This window comes from Lissotriton helveticus, chromosome 8, assembly GCF_964261635.1.
Source record: "Lissotriton helveticus chromosome 8, aLisHel1.1, whole genome shotgun sequence".
NCBI lineage: Eukaryota > Metazoa > Chordata > Amphibia > Caudata > Salamandridae > Lissotriton > Lissotriton helveticus.
Window position 1 is genome coordinate 1,467,454,274 of NC_136069.1, and position 15,960 is coordinate 1,467,470,233.

Genomic DNA, 15,960 nt, shown 5'->3' on the forward strand with positions numbered 1-15,960 from the left:
TTTTTCTAGAGTTCCTGCTGAGAGGCAGAGGTGTGCTGGGGATTGGAGGCTCAGATGGCCAGAGGAAACATGAAGGGTCGTGCACAGATGACATGGTCTGAACTGCCCCTGTCTCAATGTGAATTGACTAAATTGGATTGTGAAAAAACCATCATGTACCACAGATATAACATACCTTCTTTATCCAACATGGCTACCATTTGCATACACTTCCTCTTCGGGGGGTGTGAGTCATTGTGGCGGTATATGAGGCAAAAGTTCCATTAATTCTGTGCCTTCCAACATTGCATGTTGGGGGCCTACCTCGCTCTTGTGCACTTCACACCTAGCCTGCCCGCACTGTGCAACTTTTTTCCCTTGGTCCCTCCTTGCATTCTCCAATGTTTGTGCTTGTATATTTCTTGGAATGCGTCCCTATGAAATGCATTCTACTAGTGACTCGCCACTTCCCTGCACTGAGTTAAATGCATTATGTGCCTGCTTCTTAGCCTCTTGAGAGAACAGGAGAAGTGAGCACACATCCTGGTGCGAATAGAATTGTGTGCTCAAAAATGCTTTCCTCATCCAGTGGGCAGCTTCTGCTTACCCTAAACACCTCCCTTGTTTTGTTTCTCTATTTCTCTGGAGTCCTTGATACCCGGTGTCAGCCCCAGGCGTAGCAAGTAACTGGGAGGCCTGGGGTAAGTAGCATGTCTGCCCTTTTGGTTTGCTTGTTACTTGACACAACCTTCTTGGTCTCTTCAATAATGAGTTTAAATCAATCAATCAATCAATCACTAGATTTGTAGAGCGCTACTTGCCACCAGTATCCAGGCGCTGCCAAACGTTGACTCGCTGATTAAGTACCTGTAAGATCTCTTTTCCAAGATGCTGCATGATGTCTCTGACCCTTGAAATGTCAGTACTGTTTTATTTGGCCATGGGATTAATTTCAGTAGGTCTCTTTAATTCAAATGAACAGTATTTTGCCACTAACCCTCTATCACATTATGTAAAATAACTGAAATCCAACAATTTGTGCTGTTATTTGTGAATGTTTAAGCATGTTATTTCACTTAAGGCTGAGAAAGTTAATAATGGCCTTCACTGTGGCCCAAACTAGGGTCAAGCACATTTCTTACCACATGCATAGTTAACTGTAAGATATTTCTTCACTCCAGGAACACATGGACTCCCAAAATGGTGGTCGTTGACTGTGATCTTGCACCTCTGCTTGCCGTAGCACCTCTTCGATAGGACTTCTAATGCTGAATGGGACCAGCAGTCTGAAAGACAGCAAAATCAATGTTAGATCCTATATGGAATCTAGCATAGAACGTTTTACCCTATACTGGCCCTCTGTGGGAAGCGGTGTAAAGAAATTCAGTGTCACTGGCTTAATGGCATACATTGGTAAATGGCAGGACACACTGCTGCGGGAAATGCTCCACATTAGCCTTTGGGAACAGAAGGAAATTGATGATGAACAAAGAGATCATTTAAATTAAGGAGCAGATATTCCCATTCTATCATTTTTTCTTTGTTTTTGTTTTGGGTTTATATATCTCTCAGGATGCCCCCAGCCACTTAACAGTGTTTAAAAATATAAAGTAAAACAAACATACAACTGAGTGACCTTCAATGTTTAGAGGCGCTGAATGCACAAACCACTCTATCATAATGCAGAGTGGTACATGTGGGCATTTATCGCTTTGAAGAATTTATAAAGGTTTTTTTGACGTCATGAATTTAGTCAGTGCTTAATTTGTAGAAAAATAAGTGCCAGGGCTGTCGTCAGGAGACCTCAGCAGCTTGCACCACCCATAGTCCTGGCCAATGCTGCCTGTGACAGTACAAACACATGTGTGGCACTTCAGACTATTCCAGTCCCCCAAAGCTATACGAATGGCTTGGATGGCCGGTATTAGTCATTTTAATGTATATTGAATTACTAAACAATTGTTGTTGTGCTCAACTCTAAAAAACACAAACAGCGCCACTATGTGGCAGAGTGTCATAAGACCCGGTGTTGGCAATTAAGTGCCGGTGCTGAGCAGTGGAAACCACCGGCTCAAATTGAGCACTGAATGTAGTGAGAGAGGCTTTCTCTGTTAGACTTGAACGCACAAGGACCACCAGCCATGGTGTTAGTCCTTCACAGGGACACCGTCACAGGTTCACAGTCTAGTTTAGCAATGCATTTAGATGACTTGTGAAGGAATCTTTTAAAAATTGTCCCTGTTGAGGCCAGCCTCTGGATCTAGGGGTCATCACTTCTAGAATGTCAAACAGGTGCAGATGAATCATATCTTGAGCCTTCACATTTCTTTCTAGTGAAAAAGCCCTGGATACACAACACTTCCAGTTATTAATTTCACGTTGTAAAGAACTTCTGTTGGTGTATTTCTTGCCAGCAAGACAAGGTTTTCAACAGAAAATGAAAACTATTACATTGTAGTAATAGAATTATTTTAAATATGACAAAAAGCTCAACCATAAGGATAAATAGAAGTAAGGAAGGCAATTCAAAAATAAGCTTTAATATGCATTTTTAGGGTGAGGTGGAGGTAAGTATCCCTATGAAGACCAGCTGACTCCATATCAATGGCACAGTATCTTAGCAGATCTGAGGCCAGATTTACTCAAATTGGGGACATCCGCACTGCGGCAAAATACAAAGTGCCCGATTACACAAATGGAAGATAGTGCTGCAGCGCCATATTTAGTACGAATTGTGCACTGATGATGTAACTGGCTGCAATTGCGCACATAATGCCATGCAAGTAGAGAATTTCTCGCGTGTGATTCAAACATCTACCCAAAGGTAAGGCAGCCAAGATGTATCATTTTGTATAAATCACAAGTACACATGGAAATGTAATGTCATATTCAGCTTCCACACTGTTTGAACCTGGTTTTATTAGGGCATAGACCTGTGCACAAAGTCAAGACTTGCTTCTTTAGTGGGTCTGGTTTTGCTTGGAATCCTAAAGGTGTTTGCACTGTTCTCGGCCCTTTCATAATTATCAGAGATTTGTCACTATGAGATAGGATGGCTTTTGACGCTGCACGTGTGTCTAACTTTGGTGCAAAATGGTTTTCTTATAAGTTGAAAGGTGCTGCCGTTTGCACCACTCAGTGTTAGGCGCACAATCACTCTAAATAATAGAAAATCTGGCCCAATTCTAATCTGAGACTTCAGTTCAAATTGAAGTGAGGCAAGACTGCAACCCTCAGAGTACACTCATGTTGTTGTAAACATCATCTGAGCCAGGTTACAGAGTAAGAACGCCTCGACACAGTTAATGCCGCATACCTGCATCACTTAGAAACTAGGCTCATTCAGTTTTTGGTGATACCTGAGTTAACGATTCCACAGGTATCTCTTCCTGATGATAAGCGTCATTTACTGGGCCCACATCCACATATTTTATCGATTTCCCGGCAAAACATTTTTGGTGTTACCAGGTGAGCAGCTACATCCCATAGATCGTGTGTCCAGGTTGGGTGGGCCTTGGAATCAGTCCATGTGTCTCCTAATGGGATCCCACCTGGCTGACGCGTGATAGACCCAACAAGTGTATACTTAAGTAAACCTGGTAATTAACACCATGAGGTTTGGTATAGACAATGTTGTTCGAAATATTTACACATTTTGTTTAGCCTCTAAAGCTGGTTCTCTTCCCTACAGTGTAGTCACAGACCTGGCCACGATGCAGACATCCTAACTATATAAAGAAATGCCTGAGGAGACCATGGGTCTGTGTGAAGTGTGAAAGGGGCTCTCCTTTCACTCCCCCCCCTCCCAGGTGCATTGATATAAAAGCAGACATGTATAAATGAGTAATGGGAAGAAGAGAAGATTGGGTGGGTTAATTATGAGACCAGTGCTGCTGATTCACAAGTGTGCAACCCTAATGCAGGTGCACCACTTATGGGAATTCCAAACATTCCCAGCAGCACACAGGAAAAGCTGCACCAGGTGCAGGCTTCTGTGCAAAATCATGGGAATGCCATGTGATGTCCTCCGAATTGTACAAAAGTATACACTTCTACCTTGAGGAAATGCACCCCAATATGCAATTGCAATGTGATATTCATTTTTTGTCATGAGATTAACAGTTTCCCACAGAGAACCCCTTTCCCTGGCAGCTCCTCCAAGTCTGGAGATGATCCGTTTCCAACCCCACACTGGAAGAGGAGTTACTCCAGGCAGGGCAGATTGCTGCGGATGTATGTCGTTTCAACGCATGCTTTTACCACGCATGCCTTTACAACGCGGGGATTACAACGCAAGTTGTTACAACGACTTGCGTTGGGGGGGCGCTGGATAGTGGAATAGTTTAATTTTCTATTCCAACTCCAGTCCCCGTGGATAGTAGGGAAGGTGTTGGATAGAAAATTAAACTATTTCCTAACGTTGTAACGACTTTCGTTGTAATTCCTGCGTTGTAATGGTAGTGCGGGGTAAAAGTTTTCGTTGTAAACGATGTTCCCCGATTGCTGCTCGCTCGGCCCTGGGAGGAGGGGGGTGCTAGTAAAAATCACTGCTCCCGCTTTTGTTACAGGGGGCCGATATTGCAGCTCTGTGGCAAAACTGGCCCCAGGGACAAAACCAGTCCCCACGTCCACAAAACCCCCCACACCTCCGGCCCACTGGGGAAATGCCTGGTGCCCGCTATGGCCAGTCCCGCCCTGACTCCAGGCCTTTCCTGGAACAAAACCTTTACCATTTCCACAGTGGAGAAGGATCAAATCATAGTTTGTGAATGCCTATGACCTCACAGGTTATAAGGCAGATCCCACCTACATTGCACACACTCCACCCTTTCCATGGGCTTTACTATTGTAGAATTCTCTGCACTCGTGAATGTGTCTAAATAACTCCTTTCACAAGGGCAAAATCAACTCATGTATTAGTGAAAACAGGCTGTTTGTGTACCAATCTCACACATACAAATTTGGACTACTGCGTCTGATAAAAGCAGGGACGAGTGAGTGTAAGCGTATACATTGAAAGCACATCCTTGAGAACCACTGTGGTCAACACTTTTCTTTGAAAAAAAACCTGATCGAAAACAATTGTTACTTATGTAAATTATGCTTTTGATGAAATAATATCACTAAACCTTGCGGATGAAATAAGAGGCAAATGTGATTTTAATTTCAAATTTTTCCATGACTCTAAGTTTTGTTATCCTTTACTGTTTTGAAGTCAAGTTTAATGCAAAGGAAAGTGGCTTGAAATGTATATGCTGCTTGTTAGAAGATGCTTTTGGCTGATTGGTTTGTTTTTGTCACAGTTGCTTGATCCCTTGTATTAAACTCCACATGTTCATCACCTTTACTTGCACTAGCCTTACTTCGGCTTTAAAAGCTGGCCATCAAAGACTCACTCTTAGTCCCACCTGGTTAATTTTCTATTCTACCTTTAATCTTTGCAGTGTTGGGTCTGAGTGCAGTGTCTATTCGACACAGACACTAGGGAATGCCTTCGTTGAAGTAATGTTACTCAAAGTACTGATTGGAAACAAAGGGTGGTGCATCCTAGTCTTACTTTGTTTTCAACAAAAAACATTCTTATAAAAACCTTTTGATAAAATAGTTTTTCATATATTTTTTTTAGTATATTTCTCAATAAGTGTTTCTAAAAAAAGCCACAATACAATTTTTTTTCAAGATGATACCTTACCAAACTGAGTCGCACAGTCTGTGGTGGTAGAGCAGTTATTCCTCTCATATGCCAATCTGCCATACACTGCGGAATAAATGTTAAGGGAGCGTGACTCGATGCAGTGCAGTTTAAGCTCGTTGTTTTCACACACCGACCGGGTTTTGTACTCAGCTAAAATAACAAAAGACACAAACACAATTAGTGAAGGGAAATTAAAGGAAATGAATATGTAATGTGTTAAACAGCTACAGAGAAGTGAAGCTAAACTCTACAGTTCCTAAAAAATGATCCTAAAAGAACTCACAGCTGGGATCTTTTAGACTCTGGCGTGCGGCCGCCATCCCATAGATCAGTGGAGTCTCTGGCCTCTGCTCTCCTGTTGGATGGCAGCCATCTTAAGCGTTCCTCGCCTGCCTGGCGGGTGTCTCTTTGCCTACAGTGCAGCTACCCATGCCGCAGTTGCCCTGAATAGGAAGCCTTTCATTGGGCTGACTGCTTGTTGTTTTGACCTTGCTTGGCAAATTTCTTTGTCTTTCAAAAACAAATTCCCAAATTGGGAAGTTTATTTAAAAAAAAAAAAAAAACAATGACCCCCATCACAAAGGTAATTTTCTGTCTGTCCCTCAAGGTCATTATTTGAATGTCCCACATGGTACCATCATATCCAGGGTGGAGAAATCTGTTTACGGCTGCCAGGCTTCAAACAGGGTGAGGCAACTGTCTCAAATACCTGATGGCATAGTGGGGGGCAACATGTCAAAGGTTTCTGCTGGGAAAGCAGGCTGAGGTGCTGGCCACAGAAGTTCAGAGGTTTCCCCTATTCAAAATATGGCCAAGGAACTGTGCATTGAAAAGGACTGGAGCACTTCCAATTACGGTGGTGCTCCCACAGCGCCAAACTCTAAATGCCCACAAGAGTGAATAAGACATCTTCTAGGTGTGCTTGTGAAAACTTTATTTTGTTTGGCAGCACTGAGATGCACTTGACATCTCCAATGAAACAACAATGCAAAATGATTTTACCAAAAAAGGGTCACATATTTTGACTTATTTTATATTTTGTTTAGGTTTGATGCCACATTTGGATTCTTGGCCCCAGCAGAGAAAAGGGACTTCAAGGGCAATGAAGCAAACCAATACACATAATTCAAGAGCGATGCTGCAAACTAATGGAGTAATGAAATATCAATTGTACCAGTGCAGATACTTGAAGGGCAAAGGTATGACCAATGCAAGTACTTGAAAGGAAATGGTACAAAGAAACATTCTTCGAGGTAATTCTTTGACATCAAGTCCACCTTTTAGGTACATTGCAGCAGAGGTAGTTTAAGAATAGTGGGGCCTGGTGTACAACGCGATTTTACGGTTGCAAAAGTATAATTTGAGCCTTTGGGACCGCCAAATGGCTTTTGTTATGCAATTTGGGTTTCAGACAAAATACAGAATAATTTTTTGAAAGAGGCATGTAAAGGGCGTTCTTCCCAAATTCTGACTGCATAACCAGATTTTGGTTGCAAGACATTAATATTTTACTACCAAATCCAAACTGGTGGTAACCACTCACAAAGGGGAAGGAGTCCCCAAGGGAATGTCGGCAAAAACATCTTTGGGAAGCAGGCAGTGGTCCCTGGTACCACTGCCTGCTCCTAATAAATGTTTGTAAAATTACAAATTTTCTTTTTTAAATGCATCCCATTATCCTTTTAGGAAAACGGGATACGTTTAAAAAAAAATAGACATAGTGGTATGCTAACCCCACCAGACCACCATGCCTGTGACTCTAACCAATTGTAGTGGGTCTCAATTTGCGACTTAACTCTTGCATATTAATGACGTAGGTCAAATTGCGATGCACTACGAATCGATATTTTGTGAACCAACCTATCAATACATTGGTTGGTTTCCAAAATAACATTGTATTTGGCAGAAGTCAGTGTGTAAATTGCACCCACTCCTACTGAGTGTTCCTTTTTTCCCCTGAAGAGCAGAATTTGGTGCCTAGTGTTTAAGCCTGAATATGCCCTGAATACTTATCCTCTATCCGCAAACGTTAGGCAAAAGACCATATTTCTCCCACCCGAGCCTGCTGCTGGCGGTGGCACTTACCTGCATTGGTTCCTAGAAAAAAGGACTGTGCTCCCCTCACTTCAGCTCTACTTTACAGGGGCATCTTTATAGAGGAGGAGAGACTAGCTAATGTATTTAAACTGTAATGAGACATCAACGTTTTATATTACCGACACAGGTTACTGTACATAATATGGACAACTGTTGTCTGAGACCTAAATAAGCACATGAATTAAAAGAGTGCAAACAGCATTGCCTCAGAGAGCTTTCTGGTGGCATGAATGAGTGAGTGAAGTTGCAATTCGTGCTGGGTTACTATTTAAAGGAGAGGCAGTTACTATCTATGTGGACATTTGCATGAAGCTCCTTACACGGCTAAGGTTTTCATGTTACATTCTGCAGACTTACCAATCCAATATATCTCTGTTCCAACTTGTATTAATTTCCATGTGACCTAAACAGGTTCTAACATGCCAATACCTCCACCATTATTCTACAAACTCATCAGAAATTGCAACAAATTGTATTCAATTCTTTATTTTGTCTATAGCATAATTTCTTTAGACATTAAAAACTTTTTTTTAATACATTGTGTTGTTTTTGTCTTTTTTTATCCAGATTTCCATATTTTTTATTTTTACAGAAATTCATATATACATACAGTGCTGTTGTTGTCTTTTTCAAAACAGTAATGCCAAAATTAATGGCTTACCCTAGAATCTGCTTTAAATACACATAATTATCGAACCCCAGCAACCAACTTCTACTCATTCTTTCCAAACATTCACACTCATTCAACACTCAAACCACAAGAGATTCGGCTCTATGAGGGATCATTGTTTTTATTTGAGAGGGCAGTATTAGTTGTTGCCAACAAACACAGCTTCTGATTGATTTGTCTCTCGGGGACCACTCCTCAAGGGTAATATTGGTCTACGCTTGTTTCAGTGGCCAAGCCACCTCCCTCAGGACCAAGATGTGGTAGATGAATCTCAGAAAGACCAGGGGTTGTCTGCGGGTTAATAAACAACAAAGGTATTTATATATGTGGGGAGTATCGGTAAAGGAATAATCTTTCATTTAACTAAATAAATTAGAGCTCTATACTCAGCCCGTGAACCTGGGAAACAATATGCCACACCACAGTTCCTGATTGAAGAAAAAAGAATTCCTATGTGCTTGATCTTATACCATGCACTGTGAGGAGTAACCAAGGGTGCAGTGAACAAAAGGAGAGAAAGAATCCCTAACACCAAAACCTTCACCTTGGATGAAGTGTCGTACAACAGATCGGCTCAATAATGTGAGGCTAATGTGCTAGTGACGAAAAAGTTCCACAACCAGATTTTAAAAAAAGGAATGAGCTGGCGAAGATGTTTTCATTGCATTGGATCCCGTGAAGACACAGTATTTATGTACCTGCTACCGTTTGTTGTGGCTTACTTCTTATTTCTTAAAAAGCCTGTTGACAATTCCACCAATGGGCTCCAAATTGTTTTAAGAAGTCCTATAGGTGGAAATGTTCATAATAATCACTAAATACCAGTCCTTTATCAAATGAGTTGTCTATCTGATTGTTACATCCAGCTTACCCTGTATAGAGCGTGTAGCTCAGCTGTAATACCGTCCTTATTGTTTTACATGACTCCAATGTCGCCCTTTATTCAACCGATGAAACGCGTACGGCACTGCATATGTCAGTCTACTTGTTTTCTTTGAAAGTAGTGCTTCTCAGCTATGAAAGAGAAAAGTCACCCTTCTCATTTGCAGAAGTACTAGGGAGCCATGCACATTCGTATCGATAGTTTAAGGTAGGTAAGGCTCCTCTATGTATAGTGGGCTATGTTTATACTAATCACAATACGATCATCCCACATCAAAATCAACTAAGAGGCGGCTGTGTGCTGGAACAATATGTCAAGTGGGACATCTTACCTGTTAGTGGCTATCGGGGAGGCTAACATAAAAGGTGGGTTACGCTACGAAAAACGATATTCTTATAACCAGTAATGCTGACTGTACCACACCCGGAGTTGATCTAGACATTCTGCAGATTTGCCAGCATTACGCTGGCCTGCAGCATAAGAGGGGGATTTCTATTTTCTAATAATTATTTATGTATTTATTTTATATAGAACTGTAGACCTACGGTAATAAAACATTTTGCTAGTGCCATTCAATGAGAAAAAGGTAAGAGACGGGGGTGAAAAGGAAGTGAAACTATCAGCTAAAGAGACAATAATGATACCAGACATTGAGGTGTTTACAAAAAATAGGGTTGGAGGTTTTTGAGTAAAGGCCAGAGTAGCAGATTTAGGAAAGCTTAAGGTAGCAAGTTCCAGATTCTGGCTACTGCAGCTGGAAAGGACTTACTACATCTTTTTAGGTTTCACCTGCACAGCGCTTGCGCTGTGCTTGTGAAATCTATTGCTTTCAATATGAATCTTAAAATGGGCTTCCCTCCCGCCCCCTTACTTTCCAGGATTTTCATTGGTTCCTGTGCTTGTCACTTACTTTTCTTCCATTTCTATTGGCTGTAGCATATTTTCCTGCATTTACCAATGCCTTGTCTGCTTCTCTTATCAGTTTCCCATAGCCAAAATACTGTTAACATCCACTGTGGGGGAAATATTTTTCATAACGTTTTGCCTCTTTCTGCTTGCTTGATACTTTAAATTAGCAGATTTATATAGTGCAATTTATCACTCAAAGAGATGATTCGCACAGAATCACAGGATGCTGCGCCGCCAAGACCTCGAACGGGGATTCCCAGCTCTCGAGTCAGCAGCCTTGCCTGATGCGCAACATCCTCTCTTCTCCCATGATATTTGTTGTCATGTGTGATAGTATTGTCATATCACACTGGACTGAGGCCCACATTTCGTTTCTGATACACTTTTGGCATTTAACTTTTGATCACGATCAATGTGACAGCTTAGGAGTGAAAGTTATTTAGCCATCTGCCAAACTGTCGAGCCATCTAGTCCCCCAGTCTCTTTTTATCTACGCCCTCTTCCTTCCTTAAGAGTACTGCCCTTCTCTCCCTTAGCCGCACCCTCCTGAAATAATTGCTTTTGTGCCTCAGCAATACCTAAAGTAACCTGCACAGCTGTTAGAGCTGGTTTCACAGGGCTTGTCCAGCCCTACAAACTGCACACGCCCTTGACCTGCTTACGTTCCCTGCTATCTCAGTGGGCGGGGAACCCTGCAGCAGTATTTCATTATCAGCTCATCCCTATACAGACAGACAGACAGGCACACACAGATGAATGGGGCCCAACTAGTGGTAGACGTCTGCCCCATTTTATCAGCATAAATTGTAATTTGACACCTGTGTGAACTACTTTGTAACTTTTCAAATTTCAGTAACCAGGCTAAAGATGTTCTTTTTTTCCGCAAGAGTTTTTCAATTAAGACATTTTGTAAGAACAAGCACACTTGAAATGATGCTGCCATGGGGAGAATCGGTAAACAAGCACAGCGCTTGCGCTGTGAATATTTTTAGGTCGAGCCCGGGCAGCGCATGCGCTGCTCTGCGAGGCATGTTGTATTGAGATAGGCACTTGAAACTCTGCCCACTCACCGCTCAAATATTTCATTGGCTTGTGTCATTGTCCACTGTAAACAGTGGCTGTTCATTGGTCAAAAGGCTTAGTAGTCCCCCCCTTAGTACCACCATGTCTAATTTTGTAACCTCCCATGGCAACTCCGCCTGTTACGTGTGATTGTGCTCGATAGGCTTTACAACCTCTGAGCACTATTTTCTCAAATAGCGCTGTCCTTCCAGCTTTTGCAGGCAGGACACATTCTCTCCTAACGCTTTTCTTTATTTTTATAGCACCCATTTACAATGCAATAGGTCTCGCATTTGCGAGAGTTTAAGCTATTGGCATTGTAAATGACAATGCCTTTTATTTATCTGTTTTAAAAACTACACATAAATAAAAGGCAATGTCATTTACAATGCCAATAGCTCAAGCTCTCAACAATACGAGACCTATTGCATTGCAAATGTTTGTTACGTTTAGCATGCACAGCGCTTGCGCTATGATGTTTACTAATCTCTCCGTCGCAGCATACATTTCAAGCATGCTTGTGGAACAAACGGAGGAATATCCTGCCTGCTTAGGCTATGAGTTTAAGAACCTAACATCATTTTCCTACTTTGCGGGCTACTTTGCGGGCCGCTTGTCATTCCGTACAACTCTACATGCTGCACACTGAGGTAAGCAAACTAACAAATTATGTACTTTCTAAAGTTAATTTCATTCTTACCAGAAATTAATTAAACTAGCACTTTCTTGATGCCAGATAGTAATGTCAGGCTTCCCCCTTGATTACGTCTTGCAGAAGCTCAGACATTGAAAGGAAAGGCCTGAGCTATAACTTCAGTGTTCAGAAAGGAAACACTATGCATGCACTGTATGCAACTGTCCACTCCAGATGGCTATAATGCCAGCACAGCCGCTACCCAATGCCAACTTCATCAGAGTTCTTTGAATGCAGAGTCTGACTGAGCTGTTCTTGTTCACATGACTTCATATGGTAATGAGTGGGGTTGAGTTGCATTATTGTCTCTATTACAACATAGTACATTGAAAACCACGAAAAAATTAAAAACATCATTCTTTGTAACACTCCTACTATCCCCTTAAATATTCATTATAAATGTAATTAAAAAAAATAACACAATTTCAATTTTAAACATGCAGGCATGTCAATCCACATGTCCCAGGGAAAAACAAATGCATTGTACTTGCAATAATACATCTTTTGATTTACATTAGCAGTTGAGGTTGCCATTAAAGGCATGCCCTTTAAGACCCAGTCTCTGGCAACTTATGTTAACATATTTTCACACTACAGGATCATTCAGTACTTTTAGGATCTGTTCTTAGTTTTTCAACCAACATTCTAAAACACTTGCTTTAATAACAAATGAAGGGCTGAATTATTAAATAACATGTTTTGTATATATCGTATGCACAAAAAAACTATTAATACTTGTACAAAATTAAATAAAAGCATTTTTTTTAAAGTACAGCAAATAGATTTACTCAAAATTAAAACAACCTCAACACATACTGAAACACATTCCCCTGCATTACAATAATACCATAAATGACACATGAAAAGACTCTGACACTGTTATTTACAACAAAATGGCCTGGAGCCCTCCCACTACTTAACATTTGTTGGCTGCAGCAACCCTCTTTGCAGCCACCTTATTTGGCCACTGCTAGCCAAACATCAGTTATCGTCCTTTCTGTGGACCAGGAACTAAAAACGGATTAATCAAATGTAATCAGTGACAGTCCGATGCTCACATTGTGATGGTATTATTTCTTCCCCCTTCACACTTGCACTGCATGCTGCTCCCTCCATAGCACTTTTATTTAAAGCACAAATAATAAAGCCAAGGGCCTCACAATAAACTCTACCCCACTCCACCTTTCACAATCTAGCACCTCCACTCACTCTTTAATAACTAGTCCACTTACTCCGCCCCAAACTACCCCATAGCAATCTTCCACCACACCACACTACACTCAACTCTACCCCACTCTAATGTATGGCACTCCAATTTACCACACTCTACTACACTACAATATATCCTAAGCTACCCCACTCCAATCTACACCACTCCCATATACACCTCTCTACCCCATTATATTCCTCTCCCTTCTAGCCCACCTCACTCCAGGGCTGGACTGGCTACCGGGCGCTTTGGTCGGGTGCCAAGCTGGGGCCAGATTTTGCTGCAGTGGGGGCCGATTTATGTTGATGGGGACCTGCATTTGCTTCTAAGTAAAGAAAGCGAAACAAATGATTTTAAAACATACTTTAAAACCATTTGGTTTTCTATTTTTTACTTAGAAAGGCCCGGTAGCCAGTTCGGCCCTGTCTCACACTACCCCACTAAACAACATGCTACCTCACTTGACTCTATCCCAATCTACCCCACTCCACTCTACCCCACTTCACTTCACTCCACTCCAATACAATCTACCTCAATATACATCACTCCACTCTACATCAATCTAATCCACACCAAAGTACCACAATCTACCACACCCCACTAGACCCTATTCTATCACATCCCACTCTAAACCAATCTAGCCCACTCCACCCAAATTCTACCACAATGTACACCACTCCACTCCAATCTACACATCTACACCAATCTAGGCCCACTCCAATCTACCACACTCCAGGCAGCCCCACTCCAATCTACCCCACTCCAATTTACCCAACTCCACTCCAGTCTACCCCATTGCACTAAATTACAATCTACCAAAATCTATCCCCTTCTTCCCCACTCCACTCTACCCCACCCCAATCAACTCCACTCTAACCCACTTCACTCTGCCCCAATCTACCCCAATCCACCATCCGCCACTCCAATCTACCTCAATTTACTCCATTCCAATCTACTTCATTTCACACTACTCCAATCTATCCCAATCCAATCTACACCCTCCAGCCTACCCCTCTCCAGTCTATCCAACTCCAATCTATCTCCCTCTAACACAATCTATCCCGTCTTCCACACTCTACCCCAATCAAACCAACTCTACACCAGTCTACTACACTCTACCCCCATTCCAATCTGCCTCATTCTACACCATCCAACCCCAATCCACCCAACACACCACACAAACATGTTTTCTTTTTTTGGGTTTCTTTCATTTCGCTTCTTTCCTACCTGTAACTCCCTCTACTTGGTGGCCAGTTTTCTGCCATTTACTTTTCCTTCAACGCATTGTTGCTCCTAATCCCACCAATTATCACTCATCCTAAATTTACAACTAAAAAACGAATAATAATAATCACATAGGTGAAACCTAATGCATGTATCAATGCTTGTTTGATTTTGTACATGGGGGTTTCACTTCTGAGTTTTCCGGAACCTCCAGATATGGAGAGCATATATGCCAAATAGGTAAATTTTTGACCGTCGAAACTTGTAGCTGATTCTAACTATTCCAAGGTTGTTCTAGCTTTGATTGAAAGCCAACTTTATATATTTATTTATTTGCACATTTATATGCTCAAACTAAACCTCTTAGGCTAACTGAGCCCTTTGAAGAAGAACATTGATCTTCACATAATTAAATTGCATTGTTTTATTTCATTATGCATCGATTTCAGAATGCCGGCAAAAGCAATGCATTATCAAATTATGAACATGTTCTCCATAGACGTAGTAATATCTGTCCATATTAAGGTGTGGGAAGCACTTCTAATAAAGGTTGGGGAAGCACTTCTAATATGGCAGCACAGGGTCCTCTTTTGTTGTAAGCATGGCCACCACAGGACAAATGATGGTTTAGTGGTTATAGTCAGCACAAGAAAGATGGCTGCCACCTATGTATGGGGGAAGGGCTGTCTTTTTCTTGAGGAGGGTGGTGTGGCAAATATGTTTCAACCAGTGGAGACTCTGGCAGCGTGAAGGACCGTTCACAGAGGTGTGAGGGAATATATGAAGCAGGGGTGGAGAGCATTAGGAAAGATGCGGAGCATGAGGGAATATGTGGAGCAGGGATGCTAACTCCCTTGAAAACAATGATTTGTGATTTTCTAATGCTTATTGCTCATTCGTGACAATGGCTGCGTGGCTGCAGCAACTATTACAATTCCTGTTTGGCTTGATAATCACCTAGAACATCATGCATGTACTATAGCTATGCTTTTCTCTCTGTGCCTTGTACATCCCAGGCTGCACTTACTATGAGAGTGCTTATAAGAAGCCATCTTGTCACTGAAGTTGAATAGTTTGAGCTGTGGTTGCCCTTTTAGACCCTTCGTGCCTGGTTGGTCGGGGGCTGTGGGGTCTTTCCTTTCTTCCCCTTGTCTTCTTTTGGAGTTGCTTGGGTGTCTGTTTGGCTTTCGGGGCTTCCCTTCTGTTCTGGCTTGGGCTCACTCTACGTCTGTTCTGCTGCCTGATCAGGGTGGCTGACTGGTGGTGCTGTGCTTGTCCGCCTTTTGTCCGGTGGGCGTCCTTTTGTCCTGTTGGGGCTTCCTCTTTTCTGGTCCTCTGGCTTGTGGGTACCTGGGGAGTGCTTCATTTTTGGCCTTGGTTTCTCTGCCTTGTCGCCTTTGTGGCTTTCACCCTTCCCTGGTGGTTTGGGGTTTGCCTTTCGTGGGGCCTGGGTGCTCTTTGGTTGGTTGCCTCCTTGATGTTGCTGTTGCCTTCGGCTTTCCAGGTTCCCGGTTTCCGGGCCTTGGGTGCGCCCCTG

The 15,960-nt window shown here is 42.2% G+C and overlaps 1 protein-coding gene across 2 annotated transcripts in view; it reads right to left on the minus strand.

Moving 5' to 3' along the window:
* Positions 1-15,960, minus strand: part of EVA1C (eva-1 homolog C) — a 410,485-nt gene that overhangs the window by 55,285 nt on the left and 339,240 nt on the right. For both annotated transcript variants that reach the window (XM_078658405.1, XM_078658406.1), the window contains exons 4-5: positions 5,672-5,824; positions 1,122-1,265 (exon numbers count right to left, since the gene is read on the minus strand). In XM_078658405.1, coding sequence (XP_078514531.1) covers positions 1,122-1,265; positions 5,672-5,824 — 297 coding nt within the window. The remainder of the gene's footprint in view (positions 1-1,121; positions 1,266-5,671; positions 5,825-15,960) is intronic.